At 39.4% G+C, this 20162-nt stretch overlaps 2 protein-coding genes across 4 annotated transcripts; both read left to right on the top strand.

The window, feature by feature from the left end:
• Positions 1-1355: 1355 nt before the first annotated feature.
• On the top strand, positions 1356-12407 carry lrrc8da (leucine rich repeat containing 8 VRAC subunit Da). 2 transcript variants are annotated; one of them, XR_001427125.1, is made up of 3 exons: positions 1356-1698; positions 6471-9061; positions 12396-12407. XR_001427125.1 is itself a non-coding variant. In XM_015050092.1 (2 exons), the coding sequence occupies exon 2, from the start codon at positions 6473-6475 to the stop codon at positions 8996-8998; it is 2526 nt and encodes an 841-aa protein (XP_014905578.1). In that variant the 5' UTR covers positions 1356-1698; positions 6471-6472; the 3' UTR covers positions 8999-11862. The 2 variants fall into 2 exon arrangements, 1 of the variants encoding a protein (XP_014905578.1); XM_015050092.1 differs by lacking the exon at positions 12396-12407 and having other exon boundaries at positions 6471-11862.
• A 1204-nt stretch (positions 12408-13611) lies between these two features.
• Positions 13612-19857, top strand: LOC106958285 (uncharacterized). 2 transcript variants are annotated; one of them, XM_015050101.1, is made up of 12 exons: positions 13612-13704; positions 13789-13876; positions 14192-14277; positions 14776-14869; positions 15033-15465; positions 15609-15681; positions 16347-16413; positions 18153-18300; positions 18425-18485; positions 18567-18697; positions 18802-18891; positions 19720-19857. In XM_015050101.1, the coding sequence occupies exons 2-12, from the start codon at positions 13794-13796 to the stop codon at positions 19738-19740; spliced, it is 1287 nt and encodes a 428-aa protein (XP_014905587.1). In that variant the 5' UTR covers positions 13612-13704; positions 13789-13793; the 3' UTR covers positions 19741-19857. The 2 variants fall into 2 exon arrangements, with proteins under 2 accessions (XP_014905587.1, XP_014905588.1); XM_015050102.1 differs by lacking the exon at positions 13612-13704 and having other exon boundaries at positions 13711-13876; positions 14779-14869.
• The last annotated feature ends 305 nt before the right edge of the window (positions 19858-20162 follow it).

Genomic DNA, 20162 nt, shown 5'->3' on the forward strand with positions numbered 1-20162 from the left:
GAGGTCAACCACGAACTTAAACCGATCTTTCGAATCAACAATGATCTGAAGCATACAGCAAAATTTGTTACAAAATTGCTAATGCACAATTAAATGTGTTTTTTGATGGCCATCGCAAAGTCCTTATCTCAACGCCACAGAAACTGTGGGTAGGGCTAAAAGGGTGTGTGAGCAAAGCGGCCCACAACATTGACTCAGTAACAACAGTTCTGTGAAGAAGAAAGGGACAAAATTCCAGGAAACTTGTGGAGGATAAGCAAAAGGTTTCAGTTTAACGTGTAGTTCTCCAAAGACTAAGGAAATCTGATCATTTCTGATGTTGCTTTAAAATTGTACTATTAAATTATCTCTCATTCTTTGCAAATAGAAACAACATTGGTAATCCTTATGGAGCTAAAACAGGAGAAGTTTACTTGATTGAATGTCAGACAGTAGAAGTCTTTTTTTAACACAAATTGTATATAAATATTGTATGCAGAATACTGCATCTCCTTTGTCTAGATAGTTATTCACCCCAAAGGCTCATCAACCACCTCAGCGTGTGATCTCACATGCTGAGTCTAGCTTCTACTTTTCTTTCGTCATTCTTTTCTTCCCCTTCTCAGTTCTCCCACTGCAGTCTACAGGGGCAGAGTGAGAGAAAGCAGACTGGCAGCAGGCAGCAGCCCGGTACCGGTTGAAACCTGTTTGGCTTGCAACTGAGAAGACACTTCCTCCGCCCAGTGCATCATCAACCAAAACCAGAAAGAACTGGAAGTTATGCTGCAGCAAACAAAAAATAAGGGGAGAAAAAAAAAAGACAGAAAGAAAATACAACTTAAAACAGTCTGTTATTTCTGAGTTAGGAGATTTTGCACAAAAGTCTTACAAGAGGAGGAATATGATGCTGCGTTCATGTCCTAGAGGGGAAAGCGAATTATACATATAGAAAAGACCTCAATTTTTATTGAATCTGTTTCTCGGTCGGTTTATCATTCATCTACTTTTTGAACTTACTATGAGGTTAGCTTTTTTCCGCAGACTTACCAGATAAATTATCAAACTCCTTACAATTATGTTCCTCGAAGAATAAAGCGCCCTGTTCGTTACGTTGTGTTCAAAACACTTTTTTGCTCATGGTTCCATGGTCTGGTATAGGCTATTTCTCGAATTTCCTAAAACAGATTTTGGATCCTCTCACTTATCCTTTTTATGTTTGTAATCTTAATTTAAATTGTATTAATTTTAGCACAGAGATTTGTTGCTTTGTAATGATTGTTCAGAAATTGCCCCTTCTTTTCCCCCCATGGTCAGTAAATGCAGCATTTGATAACTAGTAGGCGGCGACTACTGGAACTTGCTCTTATCTAGTCGACCAATAGGAAAGGCTTGTTAAACCCACAAACAGCACTGAGCGCGGCTCCATATTGGATCAGACTTCTTCTGAGAAATACATTGCTTGGGCAGGCTACCTGCTTATATTATCTAATACACCGACAAAAAGCTCATGTACGTCTAGGCATGAGGACTAGCAGCAGGCAAATACCACGGGCACGAACAAACCTTCCCCAGGACCCTGCTTCTCTCAGCGGCGTCATTGCCTCTGCGAACGCTGTTATTAACAGGGCTTAGAAATTAGGTTAACCACGCACCTGAGGAGCGGCTGGAAAGTGGCATGCAGAGTGAGGAAGAAACACTTGGACTGAGATAACGTTGGCAGTAAGTGTATTTCCCTCTACAAAAACATATAAACTTAAATAAAGTATGTTTCAGTGACATAACTGATTTATTAAGGCCGAAAATACATAGTGACGCTTCACTTTAACATGTCTAATCAAGTCACCTGACCTTCTGAGGCAGAGTGAGGGGTAAAACTGCGGGGTTCAAAAACCGGCCGGTCAAGTTTTTCCATCAACAAAGCATGGAAAAAACAATAAAATTTTCTTTTAGGACATGAAAATGATGTGTAGAAAAATGCCTCGTGATGTACAGCGGCATACACTCGCTGGTAGCCATCTTAGAAGTTACAGTTTATCTCTGAACTTGACTTGCTGTCCCGCTACTGTCACGTGGAAGCTGCACTTTTGCTCATTGTCTTTTTGTTGTTTCTTAAAAGGTTAACCAAGAAGGTTTGTTCCGCCTTTTTCTAGGCACACCCGCCACTTGCTAAGACACAATGAGAATTGAAAGTTGATCATGAAGCATGTCAGATCTGTTCAGTCAATAATGTTAGTTTACAAACTTGCACTGTTGCTTCCAGCTACTGGGCAAATGGATAGAGGGAACCTCTCTGAGATATTTTAAAGATTTTAATGTTCTCTTCCTTAGGGAAGAAAAACTTTACGTCAGAGAACATAATAGAAAACCAAAAATTGACATCGGCCAGGGAAAGCCTAGAAGCCTCCATTTTCTCCATCCTTTTACTTGTATAGCTGCAAGAAACCCTTTTGAGTTGTAAATTTGGCAACAATAAAACACATGCAAAGGGTTTATGAAGAGGACCAGGGCAGACTGGAAAGGTCACATATAAAGATCTTGTTTCTTGCAGGAATGGTTTGGCTCTTGTTATGTGGCTGAAATGATTGCCCGTCAAATAGACTCCTATTGATCTCAATCCCACCAGTTGGCCACATGCATCTGCAATATAAGCTGTACCTTTACCATCAGTCAACTCTACAGTGCAGAAGTTGGAAAGAAATCCCATCACCTGGCAATTGAAGGGTTAGAGTTAGGGTAGGAATTTTAACTGCATGCAGTGCCACTTGTTCTAGAAAATCCTGTAACTATTGGGAGTTCACAGATGAATTGACATTAATTTTATAATATTAGTGTTTGGATCAATCATGTGAAACCTATTTTATCAACCGATCTTGTCTATCTCAATCAACGTCTGAAAATTAACTAGTGTCCCCTTTTGCTCTGCAGTCAGAGAGAAAGAGGCAGACCCAGCCACCAGGTCATGTCTGCACATGTGCAATTAAAATAATCACAGCATTGTTGGAAACTCAGCAACTTTGTTGTTATATTTATCAACTTTTTAGACAAAAAAAAATAATAGTATCAGTCAAAATTGAAATCAGTGAGTCAAGCTTTTTAAAGGTTGGTGATCGGCGGGAAAACTGCAACCAGTGCATCCCTGCCAAATATGCTAGATACCAATCAGAAGAAAAAATTCAAAGGTAAATTGGTACCAGTTTAATTTCTAAACGTGATCATAACTGCTAACTTTTATTTCAGCTTTGTCTCTGGCTGAGTTCACTAAGGGCTTTGGGGACACTAGGGTCAAACATATCAGGTTGGTCCAACTTTAATTCAAAGCTAGTTGAAGCTTTTGGCTTGCAGAATCAGCTGATCTGTCTTTTTTTTGTGGTACTTCTGATGACATTAATTCAAATGCACACAAAGCAGACTTGGGTCTTTTACTATAAGTGTGCTTCTTAAAAAAAACTTTATTGAAATAAAATCTTGTAGGGGAAATCTGCACAACTTTACACAACAATGTTTTATAATCAGTGTTTGAATAAATTTGTACCACTGCGCAGTGTCTTTAAATTGGATGAAACAAACTAGTGATCTGGCTCCAGTTTATACTCACAATCCAGGCCTGACAACATGTGGCCTGAGGAAGAGTAATGCCAGGACTTCTCCTGCTGGCAAATTCAATTCCCCCTGTTCTCAGGTGGTGGAGGACAGGTCTTGAAAGCATCAAGTGTTTCAACATGTCATAGTAAAAAAAAAAAAAAAAGAACAAGTTGTTGACATCAGTGATCTCTGCAGTTTATTCAGGATTTGACTGAGTCAGCAACCACAGTTCTGAAGCCCTAGAAGAGCGAAAAATACACAATATACCTCTATCTTGCATTAACTCTTTACAGTCACTCATATTTAATTGTGTTAATCTATTAATCGGATAGAAAAGATACGGTGCCATCGGTTAGGTGCCGACCTAACCGATGGCACCGGTTAGGAGTTCTTTTAAGTTTTGCAATTTAGGTAGAATCTTAATTAGCGACAAACATTTCAAGGAAAAACACTTCAGTCTTTGATATTTTAATTGCTACTGCTATTGTGCAGGCAAATCTTTGAAACATTTACAACATATGTTTTAGAACAAGTAGTGCTTTGTCATCGCCCTTGTTGTTGACTGGAAAATCCCTTTCCTGGAGTCCCAGGACTACTATCCCTTGTGAACAAGAACAGATGTTTTTTTTTAAACGACAGTTTTCATTATTACACTACAGAATCACTCTGTCACAGACAGGAGTCCCAGAGGCTCCTGTCCCTTTTTTGTAATAAGGAGTCTTTATTAGAAATTGAGCTTAAGAATTAAGAGCTTTCCAACAGCCACTGCTTTTTCAAATAAAGCTAAATGCTTTACTACTACATCGCTTTTCCAGTCGGCTTGCGTCCCCTGTTTAACCATAAGGAAATATTGTATTCATGTATGTAGTCTTAATTACTCACAATTACTTGTCAATAATCTAAAATATTTATTATTTATGGAACGTGCATGCAGAGTTTATAATTTCTATAGCTGTCCCCAAATTATGTGTTAATTACAAATTTATGCTACTGCTACTTGTCCACATTCTCTGTTTTGCCTACTGTGTCAAAAAGGCTTCAAACCCAAAATTCCAAATTACTTTACTTTTATAATCTTCTTCACATCATGTCTGTCCTGTATATCAGTCGTAAAATACATCTGTCAGCTGGTATAAATATTTTTTTTTATTGCCCAGCCTGCCTCAGATATGGTAAATTTAGTTGGTATGATCAACTAAATCTTATTTTTGTCTCCCTAGTGCTGCTTTCATGAGCCACATATAATTCAGTCTAGTCTGACCACTAGGAGGTGCCAGAACACCTCTAACCAAAGTCTTGGTATTAGAAGCATATGTATCAGCCTGTGTGTGTCTTCACAGTGGAAGAGGAATGATGATAATTTGCGACACTCATCCAGAAGAGCTTATAGGCTACATGACGTTAAGCTGTTGGCTCTAAAAAATGCTGTACTTGCTAAGGTTAAGGTAATTACATAGACATACAATTAAAGCTACATGACTATAAAGTTACAGAGAGATTTAGTTTTGATTTGACATAAAAAAATAAAAAAAATCACACAAACTAATCTAAAGGAAAAATACTATGAGGATAGTGAACATGCCTCGATAACTAAATTAGGATCGACTTTCAGGCATTCAGTAAATGAAACATGTGAGCCAAATGGCTGAGTGGATCAGAGGAGAGGAGTTTGGGGTGGAGGGTGTGGGTTTTGGGTAAGACTTTGTAACGTGTCTGGATTCAGCAAAATCGTGACCCAACACTTAAACGTTGTGAAGTAGGACTGAAAAACTTGGTGACAGGAAGTGAAAGTTCAGTGCAGCAGACCATAGTGCAATTATGGCGCAGACTCCTACTCAGCGGTGCCATCGGTTACTCATTTACAGCCTGTTTCGCTCAGATGAAATAAGACTCCAGCAGCTAGGGCAAGGAAGCAACAGTGTGGCACTTCACTTTTCTTATTCTGCTGTTAAATGGACCAGAGTTTAAGCTTGCTTTCACCAGAAACTTGCATTGAATATTTTTTTAATAACTTCCTTCTTTTGTGTCTAAAAGAATAGTCATGACGTGCAGGTCTAAGCTTTCAGAATGTTTATACCGGGACATTATGACCAGTGACAAGGGAATTAAGGTGTTTTTGTGTTTGTAGAAACATGTTGTAACTCATTCTCAATGTTTTCACTGTGCCTTGTTTGTAATTTAAGCTACTTTCACTTTATTTGGCAGTTATTACTATAATTATCACAATCAATGCAAACAGCCTCTGTTTTCTCTTTGACCTCTTCTCTTTGGTATTGTGGTTTTATTCCATTCATCTCTTTGGCTTTGCAAACTTCCTGCTCTCAGGCAAAGGTTAAGTGTTAATAAATGTATTTAACAGCATTTAATGGCAACAAAAATCATTCCAGGAGTGAAGCTTGAGCACATAAACTACTACATTACGTTTTTAAGGGGGAAACAAAGCTAGGAAGAATTTCAGGAAGAAAACAATCAAGATACTAGATCTGCTACATCTGTCTGACTCCAAATTGACTGGTGACCAGGCCATTGTGAAGACAGCCCTGGTCTTATAGTTTGTTGTTCTTTCAGATTATTGGTATTGATGGATTTGTGTGCCTTGGTGTAAACATCTTAAGTTGTCTTATTTTTAGTTAACATTTACTAATTCAGATATATTTAAATGTTAAAGATAAATTGCATAATGTAAAAAGGCAAATTGTGAGCTTTTTATAAAAATTTTCAATATCTAATTTAGATTTAACTATTTGGATAAACATACTAAAATATGACAATGTTTGTAAAATAAAAAACTCAACTACAATCCATATCCCCAATCTGAATCAATGATTCTGAAATGTAAAATTTTTACCTAAATGAAGAAACAGATATTTTATGATCAAAATAAGATAAAGTCTTTTTTTTCATTGCAGTAATGTTTACACTCACCGAGGTTGCATCCCTGAACGACATCCAGCCGACGTATCGCATCTTAAAGCCATGGTGGGACGTCTTCATGGACTACCTGGGCCTGGTCATGCTCATGTTGGCCATATTTGCAATGACCATGCAAATCACCAAGGACCATGTCGCTTGCCTTCCTTGTCCTGAAGAAACAGAAGCTAATCTGTACCCCACCCAAAAAGGATCCTCTCCAACACCCACTGGAGCCCCTGTTACACCTACAATCCCTTCAGGTACTACGGCGCAGTCCAACAAAGCCATCACTGGTATTCTCACGACACATCAGCCTGGAACAGCAGAACAGAAAACAGATCCCCAACCTGAACCGAGAGGGGTTAAAACCAACCTGGACTTTCAACAATATGTCTTTATCAACCAAATGTGTTACCATGATGCCTTACCGTGGTCTTCCAAATACTTTCCATACCTTACACTTATTCACACCCTTATTCTCATGGTCAGTAGCAATTTCTGGTTTAAATACCCAAAGACAAGTTCAAAGATTGAGCATTTTGTCTCCATTCTGGGTCGTTGTTTTGAGTCGCCTTGGACAACGAAGGCTTTGTCTGAAACGGCGTGTGAGGACTCTGAGGAGAACAAACAGAGGTTGACAGGCAGTTCCTCAGGACCAAAGCAGGTGTCTTTAGAGGGGAAGGATGAAAGTCCCGACACCAATCCATCCACACCAATGCTTGGGGTCAAGGTCTCTGCAGATAAACCCATTGCAGAGGTCCCAAGCAGCATGACCATCCTGGATAAAAAGGATGGAGAGCAGGCCAAAGCCCTGTTTGAGAAGGTGCGAAAGTTCCGAGCCCATGTGGAAGACAGTGATTTCATTTACAGGCTCTATGTTGCTCAAACCTCTGTCAAAACTGTTAAGTTTATTTTGATCCTGTCCTACACTTCCACCTTGGTTAGAATAGAATTCAAGCATTATTGTGAACCAGACATAGAACAGCTAACAGGCTATAAAAAATTCTACTGTACACACAACATGGCTTTCATGCTGCACAAGTTGCTCTTTACATACATAGTGTTGATCGTAATCTATGGAATGACATGCCTATACTCCCTGTTCTGGGTGTTCCGACGCCCTCTGAAAGAGTATTCCTTCGAGAAGGTGAGGGAAGAGAGCAGCTTCAGTGACATTCCGGATGTCAAGAACGACTTTGCGTTTCTACTGCACATGGTCGACCAGTATGATCAGCTTTACTCCAAGCGCTTTGGCATCTTCCTGTCAGAGGTCAGCGAAAACAAGTTGAGGGAGATCAGCCTCAATCACGAGTGGACGTTTGAAAAACTAAAGCAGCATGTCACGCGCAATGCACACGACCAACAGGAGCTGCACCTCTTCATGCTGTCTGGCCTGCCGAACGCTGTGTTTGACCTTACAGACCTGGAAGTGCTGAAGCTGGAGCTGATTCCCGAGGTGAGATTTTCCGCCAAGGTTTCCCAGATGACTAGCATGCAGGAGCTGCATCTGTGCCACTGTCCGGCCAAAGTGGAGCAAACCGGTTTTGCCTTCCTACGGGATCACCTGCGCCGCCTGCACGTCAAGTTCACGGACGTCGCCGAGATCCCGCCTTGGGTCTACTTGCTGCGGAGTCTGAGAGAGCTGTACCTTATGGGGAACTTGAACTCGGAAAACAACAAAATGATCGGCCTGGAGTCCATGAGGGATTTGAGGCATCTGAAGACGCTATGCCTGAAGAGCAATCTCACGAAGATGCCGACGAACATCACAGAGCTCTCCCCGCATCTCCTCCGACTAATGGTGCACAACGATGGGACAAAACTGCTGGTGCTGAACAGTCTGAAGAAAATGACGAGCCTCATTGAGCTAGAGCTGCACAATTGTGAACTGGAAAGGATCCCTCATGCCATCTTTAGTCTGACCAATCTGCAGGAACTTGACTTGAAGTCCAACAACATCAGAACTATAGAAGAGATAATCAGCTTCCAGCATCTCAGGAGGTTGACGTGCCTAAAGCTCTGGCACAACAAAATCATCACCATCCCAGCATCCATTGGTCACGTCAAGTCCCTGGAATCTCTCCACCTTTCTCACAATAAACTGGAGTCCCTTCCTTCAGCCTTGTTTACTCTTCCCAAGCTGCGACACTTGGATGTGGCCCACAACTCCATCACAGTGCTTCCACCTGATGTGGGCCTCCTCAACAACCTCCAGCATCTGGCTATTAACTCGAACAAGGTGGAAGCCCTGCCCAAACCTCTCTTCAGATGCACCAAGCTGAAGGTGCTTTGTCTAGGCCACAACGCGCTCACCAGTCTGCCAGAGACCGTGGGTCAACTGGTGCAGCTCACGCAGCTGGAGCTTAGAGGGAACTGCCTGGACAGACTGCCTATCCAGTTGGGAAGCTGCCGGCTGCTGCGGAAGAATGGCCTCATCGTGGAGGACCATCTTTTTGACACCCTGCCGGTGGAAGTTAAAGAGAGCATCAGCAGAGAAACAAATGTTTCCTTTAGTGGCTTATAAAACAAGATCCATCTGAAAGACACAACTACATTTCTGGAAATGTTTCCAGAAATGGAGAAACAAGTTTATTATTTACAAAAATTAATTTACTTGATCATTTCAGAGGATAAAATCGGTTGCTAACATTAACGTTAGGGGTGCACCGATAAATCAGCCCTAATTTCCTTAATTTTGGGAGATCGGTGATTCTCTGACACTTGCATGTGAAGTCGATCTCATCTACCTCGGCAAAGGTCTAGAAATCAACCACCGTCCTCTTGAGAGATTTGACTGACAGACTGGCCCACCAGGCAGTTAATAGTCATCTCTCTGTTGCCAACTCGGCAACTTTATTTCTATATATTTAGCAACATATGAGACGCATAAATCAGTATCGGCCAATATCGGCATCAGCAAGTTAAGCTTTTTAAAGATCGGTAATGGGCAATCAACCTAAAAGCTGCAATCGGTGCACCCCTGATTAATATAGCTTCAAAGAGGCATTTTTGTTGGCAAGTGTAGTGACAAGCATTCTTAAAGTTTTAAAATTTTTTTTTTTTTTTTTTTGTTCAATTTATATTAAGATCTTATGTGGTTGACCAACACAGAGTAATGTATGAGTATTTAGTAAAAGATAAAGGAGACTGAATTTTTTGTAAACATTTGCAATTTACATGACAAATAGTCATGGAGCTTTCTATTAGGGATGCACCATATATTGGCTTTAACTGGGCCGATATCAGATTAAATACAGAGCATGAACATCATTGTCAAGTCCTGACACAATATGCTTAAGGTCATTGTTTTGCTGCCCCAGGATCAAGTATTTTCCATTTCCAACAGAATTTCCTCTGGATTAATTACCAACAATAAAACAAACTTGGGACTCCTTGCTTTTCCTGTCAGTTTTGGTTGAAATCCATGTCTAGATAGGTTTGCAATTGTGCCATGCTCTTTTCCAAATGAAGAATTGACTGAAGCTCTGCGAGATGTTAAAAGTTTGGGATCCTGACGTAGAAACTGTTTAAATTTGTCATCGTCCTCCCTGACCAGTCTGCTGTGTTCCTTGGTCTCCAGGATACTGTTTATTCGCTAGTAAACCTCAGAGGTCTTCACAGAACACCTGCATTTATGCTTGAATAAAATTACAGGTAGACTTTGTTAATTAGGTGGCATCAGAAAGCAGGTGGTTGCATTAGACATTATTTAGGGGTATCAAAGTAAAGGGAGCTGAATACAAACGCATGTCATCCTTTTCAGATTTTTAATGAAAGATTGTGAAAATCATGGACTGTTTTGTATCATCATGCATGTACTATAGTTTAGGAAGAGGAGCTATGGATGTTAAAATTTGAAAAGTTTAAGTGGTGAGAATTTATTGCAGTATTTTTAATTGGAGTAGATTTAATAGTGCTAATGTTTTCTCTGCATACAGCTGGAACCGTACAAATGTAAATACTGCACCTAAAATTAAAACTTGTCCCATCAGGTTACTTCAGTACACCGGCTAGTGATTTTACTGCTGAACAGTGATCAGAACTTCTTCTATTTTTTTTGTTACTTCTATCTATTAAAGCTCCCGTGGAACCAAGAGTAGAACAAATGAAAGTAAAACCATTTCTCTCCATGAATGGATACCAAGTGTTAGCTTTTTATTAGGGATGCACCATATATTGGCATTACCTGGGCCAATATCAGGAACTGATGTTTTTCCTTGTTGCCGTTTGTGTGTGTGTTTCTTGAGGGGAAGATTGGCCATGTGATGTTCGGTCATGACAAAAGGGCAGGGAAATATATTGGGTAAATGTTGGTTATCGGCCATAATGACAAGATGATTTCTACATCAATATCCATCTAAGTCCAAATTTTCATATCTGTGCATCTCTCTTTTTTTATGGTTTCCAACGGCTAGATTTTATTGCTAGAAGTTAATTATTTTGATGATAAAAAAAAAATCTCTGATAAACATTTCCCTATCGTGTTTCATTGTAATGCACTATCTGTTGGTCCATCACATAAAATCCTAATGGAATACACTGAATCTGGTGGTAAAGTGACAGAATGTAAAGCGGTTCCAAAGGTGGAAATGGTTTTGCAAGATACTCATTTCATTTTTTTTGTTCATAGCTTTAAGTCATTGGAAAAAACCACAAATGTAACTTTGTTTTTCTATTTTAACCAAAACCATTTGCTCCAGTGATTAAATGTAGATTTGTTTTAATAGTCTTTGTAGATACTCAGGTATAATTGTAACCATGGGGAATAATCTTTTTTTTTTTTTTTTTTGCCTTAACTGCTGCTATATTTGTTTCTCCACAGCAAAAGACCAAAAATGAAATGGAATGCTTTCTTGTCTGTCTGCTTTGGCAGAACATTTTTATTTTAAAATCTCTTCTAGAAGTGAAAGGAAAAAAAATAGAATAAAAAATCTCAGCCCTCCTGTCTTGGTGGTTTTTAACTGGTTTCTCATATTTTCTTCATGCGCATTTCTGTAGCAGACTGAATGACCTTAGAGTTGTAAAACTCGGCACCAGAAAAATACCTTTACCTCACTGTTGTAGAGATTGTACACTAAGGCCTCTGTGGTTTGTACCTAAAAGGTTTATGATGTAATAAAAAAAAATATGAATGTCGCTTACTGATGACTGTGTGTAGACTGAGAGCTGATAAAAGGGAAACTTGTTGGCTCTAACTTTTTAAATCGTGTTTAAATATTTTAGCCTGTGATTGAGAATGATCATTAGCTCAGTCACTGATGATGATGTCTGCCTTCATTCTTTAAGTGTACCTCTTTGTAACCCTTTAAGTGTTCTTCAGAGCTCATGTATCATGCTAGTCATCTCATGCTGCAGTTTTATTTGGCAATAAAAAGAAAATCTACATCATTGTCTGAACGTTATTGCTCTTCCTCATTTGGGTTGTACCCAACATGGAGTTGTGGACAGAATAGAACATTTGCTCTTTACTGAAATATGCATGCAAACTATTTTAGCTCCTAAACCTCTTGTGTTGCTGTGGTTTAAATTCATTCACCTTTTGATGTAAAATATTTTTATTAAAAAAAATTGTAAAGTTATTTACACATTTGTCTAAACTGTCAATGTTGTCTGCTAATGGTGGATAAATGACTCACAGTTGCAGGGAAACTTTGTCATCAGTGGCTACGCTAAGTAGCCTGAGCATTTGTGGCAGGCTCTGGTGTGGAAAGCTAGTTTTAGCATAGCAAAGACAAAGGGGGAGGGTGTGAACAGTGTGTAGGAGAGTGATTGACAGCACTAAGATCTTCCTCCTGGCTCTGATTGGTTGTTTGTGGCAGGTCTATTTCTGAAGATAACTAAGAGTTGGCAGAACACCTTTTTTTCACAGATTTGTCTTACAACATTGGCAGTTTTAAACAAATGTGAAAAAAAAATTAAAGTTGTGTAATGCAGCTTTGAGTTTCCACTCACTCGTGAATCCAGGCGGTCATATCTGCATCTTGACCTTGCAATTTTAATTATCCACGACTGACTTAGTTATTACAGCATTCCTTATTTGTGTCACAAGACAAAAGATCAGTGTCAGTTTTCCTTATTTCTCCTTCAGGACTTTTCTTAGAAGGCCCTCTGCATTTCCTGTCTAATCTGTAGACATCAGGGCCACTCACGACTGTGCTTTCAGTGTTGCTTAGAAATAGAGTGAAAAATGTTATAGTGGCCTCAGCACCTCGTAAGGAAAATCCCCCACTATGAAACATTCAGAAGTTAAGTGATACGGCAAAACTTGGCCTCAGGTTTATCACATCGTTTTTCTCCAACCTTGACCAACAAATTGACTCATCCATATTTTCTTACAATGTCAGGATGAGTCCCACCAGATTAGATGGTTCTAAACCTGGTTAGGATTTTACAGGAACGAAGGGATCAGCAGTGTATGGGATCTCATGAGTCCTGTTAAAGTGGAACATTAGCATTGGTGTGGCCTACGCAGACATTTCAGATTACCTTTCTGAGAAAGAAGTCATTGTTTACCTGTCCTTGAAAGACCCCAGGTTGGAATCAAATATGAATGCATATCCAAATCAAACCGGTTAGGATTTAGTACACATTTCCAGATGAAAGTAATTAACTGTTTAAAAGCTAGTCAGAATCCTCATTAGTATATTAACTTAAGGTTCAAATACATCATTTATTATACCCTTCCTTTTCAGGGTGTAATAATGAATTATGGCTATAGTTTCAATTACTTTCTTTCATCCATTTAATGGCCTAAACACACCTCCCTACTAATATTTTTGATAAAGGACAAGTTTAAGAGAAACCACATACTTTATATACAGTCAATAAATTAAATCCTGATGAGTCTCATTTGTCAGATTCAAAGTACCTTTTGGCTCTTTTGACTGCTGTCTCCTCCAACACCACTATTACTAACCTATCCCCTTTTAAAACTGTAAACGGGTACATCTTTCTTACATATTTTTTTTACATTTTCATATATAGTGTGCTGGTGTTTTTTTGTTTCTTGTTTTGTGGAACAGTTTGTTGTGCCTTACTATTCTATTCTATTCTATTCTATTCTATTCTATTCTATTCTATTCTATTCTTCTTGTGGTTGGATTTGTTTTAAATGTCTCCTGGCGTTTAGTCTGAGGTCACTCCACAACCACCGGTACAGATTGTCTGGTTGTGATTTGCACGGCACAGAATCAAGCTTGGGTTTTGCAGCCACCTGTCGGTGACTATGCGGTAAAACAGCAGTTTATTAGTGAGCGAGACTTATTTCATAGACACCCTTTTCTGATATAACACACCGAGAATTTCTTTTTACAGGAATAATGAGACGCATGCAGAAAAATCCGTTTGAACCCGTTAGGTTTCCACCACCAGCGTTGGGGTTCAAACCGGCTCCAGCTCCAAGGTTTGCAAACTATTAGCTCTGTTCAGTCTTCTGGGATTTGTTTAGCTAACTGGCTAATGGGTGCGAGCTTTCTTTTCCTGTAAACACTGGCCTTTTCCCTCCAGCCCCCAGCATTTTTTTACTTCATATCAGTGCTGGGTGCTTGTTGTAAGGCTCAGAATAAACGGTTCTCCTTAACCATTTTTGTTCTTTTGTTTTGCTGTACAGCTAAATTAAAACTAGCCCCGCTAGCTTAGCTTCCGTCCCTATTTCAGTTAGGTTATTTCTGCCTAGCACCCTGAGGGTCAGTCTTATGTGTTTACTGTCCTTTTCCAGAGTCCCCCAGCATTTTATAGAAGCTATGAAGCGAATTTCAGGAACACCGGACATGGCTTCTAAGACCCAGCCCCAAAAAGTTGAAGGTAATGCTTGGTACATTCAGACTCTTTCCGGTCATTAGGTTAGTGTTAAACCAAAATAAACATGATCATGGCTGTTATCTCATATATTCTTATGTTTGAGAAATTATTATTTTTAAGTAAATTCAAATGCATACACATTTTAACATTTAAAAGGTTTAGGACACCCAGCCTAGGCCATTCAAAATATAAGGTTGGGGGATAATAATGAGACATAAAGGAGAAAATATGTTTTTTCCCATAAGGCAACACCTCTTATGATTTAAAAAAATAATAATAATAATAAAAAAGTGAAACGTCAACTTACTCATTTAATTTCTTTTTAATGCAAAAGTGTTCACATATATTTGAAGATACAGATATAGTCCTAGTCCTGCTGTAATTCACAGCATGAAAAGCAGCCTCGATGTCATTGCTAGCTTTACAGCAGGACTAGAAAAGAAGTTACACATGACAGTTTTTATAGAATAGCTTTTTTAAGGTTTGTTTGGCGTTTTGCAGCAGATGCTTCTGTTGACAAATGGAAATCCTCCTTCCAGCCGATCGACAAACAGAATGAGAAATCTGAGGACCAAAGTCCAAGTTCTGAAACGAGGTGAGGAGAGCAGTACTCGTTCAAATTGTGTTGAATGTTTTTCCAAGGCGAGTCTTCTGTGCCTCAATCGTTGCATCACAGCATCCATTTTGTTTCACCTGGTGGTTAAAATTGGGTTGCTCCTAGAAGCTATTCTCACAGTTTCTCCTCCTGTTACTCGTAGGACTGAGCTTTATGACCCCAACGACCCTCTGTCGTCAGACTCTGAGCCTGAGATGCCACAGCTGCCCCTTGCTGTTCAGGACAGCAGCCAGAGATGCAAGCGCCCGTCTCCAGATAGAGATGCCAGGCGCTGGGAGTCGTCAACAGCGGCGAACCGTCCGCTTGAAAGACGGATGGCTCCACAGACAGCCAGACCCACAGACAGCCGAGATCTGAGTCCAGGGCATGTTCTGGCTAAAAGCCGGGCTTACAGCCCAGACAGTAAACTACTGGACCGTCCGGGTTATGAATTCCCAAATGGACACTTGGAGGCAAGAATCCACAGTCCTGACAGACTGAGTCATGGCTCCTCCTCCCAGACTATCCCCGAGTCCTTCAGGGGACTGAGGACCAACGGAGGGGAGAGGAAACCTCTTTCTGATTATCCAAGAGAGGTAGAGCTTAACATTTTCTAAAAGTTTCACAGAGCATGTTTTTTTTTTTTCGTGCTCTTTTTTTAAATATAAACATTTATTCTTATCCTAAAGAGTGTGTGTTTCTTGCTGTAATAACATGTTGGTCTTTTCTCTCTCTGTAGATGGCCGCCCCCCTCAGGGTGTCTCCATCTCGGTTAAAGCGAGACCATCAACAGCTGGGATATGTAGAAAGAGGTGAACTCGTTAGCTCTTTGCACATGAGTCCAAAAATAATTATATGAAAAATAAAGCTGACATGATTCGAATCAATTTTTGAAATAATCAACTAGTTTAATCAATTAATTGCTACAGACTGAAAAAAGGCCATTTGCTCAAAGAACAATGCAGATCAGCAATTCAGCCTAAACAGTTGGAAAATTTTTACATTTTGCATTTAAGATTAAAAAAATTCTTATTCTGCAAGTGCCAGAGTTTCAGCCTATCATAGTTCGTTCTGTAAAAGAAAACATCTCTTATTAAGCACCTATTAATATCCAATTATCAGTTGATCCAAAATGAATCACTATACTGTGCTGATGTTAAGTCAAGCAGAAATACCATGTTGATGTTAGAAGGATTTATTTGGCTGCAGACGCAGTTTTTATTACAAATGAGTAATAGTTCCCCCCAAAAATGCTGTTGTTGCATTTTAGACAAAAATTGTTTTGATTTTCCTTTTCATAAAAAGGAATAAATTGTTTGTATTGTTTGATGAAAAACATCAGAATGTGTTAATCTTTTTACCTGATTCTCATAATAATTGAATAAATATTAAAATTATTAATTGCATCCTTAATGAAAAAAAGAAACGTTATTGCTTGTAATGACTTTTTGTGTTTGTGTGTGATGTGTTTGAACAGGACTGGACCAAGAAGCGCCTCCTCCGAAGCTCATCAGGACTAAAGAGGAAAATGCTAAACTGAACAAGTAAGCACCAGGCAGGTTCATGTCATCATTGAAGCTGTTTGCTCTAAAACTACCCAAAACACAAAAAAAAAAAAAAAAAAAAAAAAAAAAAAACTACCACACAAACCTCCATTCCATTCCATGATATTCCATTGGAATATCATGTGTTAGACCTACAACACATGATAAAGGTATGCCTTTAACCAGGGTCTGTTGGAAAAAATGGTAAATATCTACTATAAGAATTTAATTTTGTTATCATTTTTAAAGAGTTGCTGTCTTATTTCTATTTTCATGTTGGGGAAATAAAGAAAAATGCGAAACTTTGTGAAATAGAAAAAAGAAAAGATGCATTTTCTTCTTAAAGTGTTTTCAATCTAAAGACAAAAAAATAGATCTAAAAATTTAGATTTCTATTGTGCATCCATGGAAGGTCCAAAGAACCATTTGTGTCTCTGCAGCCTCAGGTTGCAGACCCCTGGCCTGTTATACTAGAGTTGAAGAAGCTTAATGGTTTAGATTTTTTCTTTTCACAAATTAAGTGTTCTGTTTGTTTGCTCCAGTTGCAGGTCACTTTTGCACATCAACAGATTTGAACTTTTCCTCCTTGGTCTTTGTGAAATAGCTCAGGCTCAGTCATAGAGTTCTGGACTTTGACTGGGCCATTTAAACACTTGGAGGTGGTAATGGAAATTATTGTTCTGCTCAAAGGCAGACCACCACCATTTCATCCTGGATCTGTAAATAAACCCTCCCTAAGTATTCTGCCACACGCAGCCTGTTTCTATGTGGACCAAAGAGTTCTGGTTTGGTTTCTTCTGACCAGAAAACCTTCAGAAGAGGAACAGCTGGCTGAGAAAAAGTGCTGAGTTTAGGTTGCATTCAGATGAGTTTGGTCCCTAATCAGATTTCTCTGGACATGCAGTGGGTTTTATTTAAAACCCTTCGAGTCGCAGCTCCTCTCTGAGCCGCAGTTTTCAAGCTTCATGCCCTCCCCCATGACTCCCACACTTGGCTCCTTCAGACTAGACAGCAGCCATTAGCAAACACCTGCTGGACTCATTATACAGAGCTACTTCCCAGTGTAACACTGGTAAAAACATTGTTAAAGGGTTAATAGAGGAATCATGTTGTGATGACCTGAAGGCAGAGCTTGAGAAAGAGCAGGAGTTTTTAAAGAGACAGAAGCCCAATTTCAAGTATTAAATAACAAAGTGAAATTTTGTTAATATATAGTTTTTTTTAACAACTGAAGTTAACTTAATTCACTGCACTATAAAATGGCAATATACGCCTAGAAAATACATAATACTGCCCTTTTAAATAGCTCAATTTTTGTTACTTTCCATTTTAATCACAGACTATAGCTTGACATTAAGTAAGATGGAGTAGAAGTGAGAAATACTGCTACCTGCAAGTAGGATTAGAATTAGTTAACCCTGAATGCTCAGGAGGAGCACGGCAAATGTCCCAGTAGTGAGGCGGGAGGTTTTCCCTTTAGACCGTCAGTTCCCGAAACCACACACACAGAACAAACCTCGTACTCTGAGCCCCCACACAAAAGCTTTCTGGGTCCAGTGGACCTGTCTCTTAAGACCACGGGAGAGTTAAACCCCAATGGGTCTGACTGTTTTTTTTATTTATTTATTTTTTGCTTGAAATTTTCAATAAACTTACAATTATGCATTAGTGCCAAAATTTGCTGATTTTTTTACCTGAATTTCTGTGAGGGTGTGTTTGGTTTAACATGTGTGTTCCAGGTGTCCCATCACCTGTGACCTCTGTGACGTAGAGCTGTCCAACGCTCAGGAGCTGGAGGAACATCTGGACAGCCGAACCCACTGGGACACTCTGGAGCACATCCAGCGCAGCAGCAGCTACGACGATATGGCAATAGCATTTCTACAGGTGAGAAATGCTCATGTTGCTCATCCATGTATCCTCATGTTAAATAACCCTAGTTTCAAAATATCTGTCTTAAATAAAAATAAAAACAAAATCTGATTAGTAGGAGGTATTTTTCTCCCAATAGGAAATCATGGTGTACAAAAGCCAGCACTGTAGCCGAGCCGTAGAGGAAGAAGCACTTCCAGGTAAACATGTTACTGCTGTCGGGAATGAGACCTGGCTGGCCCGCTCTTACTCCATCTGGTTGTGGTTGTTGGCGTCCCCAGGTCTGCAGGAGAACCACCACATGACCAAGGTGGAAATGCTTCACTGTGCGGCCTGTAAGGTTCACGTGTCCACATCTGCAGCCGAAGTGCAGGCCCACGTCTCCTCACTGGAACACCTGACCAACACCAAGGTGAGGCTACTGACTGACCAGCCCCTGCCGACACATCCAGCAACACCAGCTGGTTTCAACGTCTCCAAGGTTTTCCACTGGCTGATTATTTTGTTTCCCATCAGGGGTTTGAAGTTCAGCAGAGACTTTCCTGCCTCAGCAAAGCAGAAGCCATGCTCAAGAAGCTGCAGCCGCAGTTTGAACTCTTCCTAAAGGTATTTAGACCAGCCCAGCTTATTAGAGGGGCAGCATTGAAAATATTTACAAAATATATGTAAAATTGACTTTTGAGTTTACCTTATGTTACATTATTATTCCATCATCAAAAATACCTGGAGTGTTGCCTTGATTCTTTCATACATGTTTAAGAAATCCTTTAATCTCCTTGGCAACCATTTAGCTGTGCAAAATGCCCAGGTGGACATAGCTCCGCCTTCAAGGTGCAGCTCCTCCTCAGAGCTGAAGTTTCCTGGCTTCTGCCTCACAGACCAGCCCCCCCCCATGATAGACACACAGTTGTGTTTTCATGTCTTGTGGGAACTTAGATTCATTTTCTACAGCCTAACCCGAACCGTAACATCACATACCAAACCCCTAATCCAAAGACAGTATTTCCCCTCATGGGGACCAAGAAAATGTCCCCATAAGGAGCTTTGGTCCCCACAACCCCACATTGTAGACAGAAACAGGTCCCCACAAGGATATAGAAAGCTAGCACACATATGCACCCCCAATCTGAAAAATGTAGTTTTTAGATTGTAATTATTATTTTTTTTTACCCTCGAGTAAAAATAAGAAACTTCTTAATTTATTAGTCTTTAATAATATACAGTAGATCTCCTTAGCCTTAATATTGCAAAGTGTCAGAACATAAATGTTTTATGGGATAAAAGAATAAGTCTGAAGTATGTTTCAGTTTATTCAGCTGTGATGAAACTCAGCAGCTTGTTTGAAGGGTCCTGTATGGATCACAGACACATAATGACGTTCATGTCATCAATACTGTACTAAATCTAACAACTGAACTGTTGGTGTTGTTTCAGGGAGCCTGCCCGTTTGAATGAAATCACTCCATGGTTAAGGATCTCCTCAGCTGAAGAACACTCAACTCCACAGAATGTCATCCCATCAATATCACTTCCACATGTCATAATCTCAATAAAATACTGTCATTTTTCTACATTTTCTTTATTCATAACAGAAATTATTAGAAAAAGTCATCAGTTAGTTTTCCTGTTTTTTTTATTATCATTATTTAGAACAACACAAATGTTTACGCATTGTATCTGTGATATAGTACATTTCAAATTAAATTATTTCAAAACAGTATATTGAAACATTAAATATAGGTAACATGAAGGAAGGGCATGAACTGCGTGGTTTGTGCGCATTAGGGCGTTTCTTTCTCACCTACTTTCAGATTTTATTGTATTTAGTTAAAAACAATGCAGTTACTGAAATTTTATAAAACACTTTATTTGTATTA

This window comes from Poecilia latipinna, unplaced genomic scaffold (genome assembly GCF_001443285.1).
Source record: "Poecilia latipinna isolate Pla-1442-1.1 unplaced genomic scaffold, P_latipinna-1.0 Scaffold975, whole genome shotgun sequence".
NCBI classification, from domain to species: domain Eukaryota; kingdom Metazoa; phylum Chordata; class Actinopteri; order Cyprinodontiformes; family Poeciliidae; genus Poecilia; species Poecilia latipinna.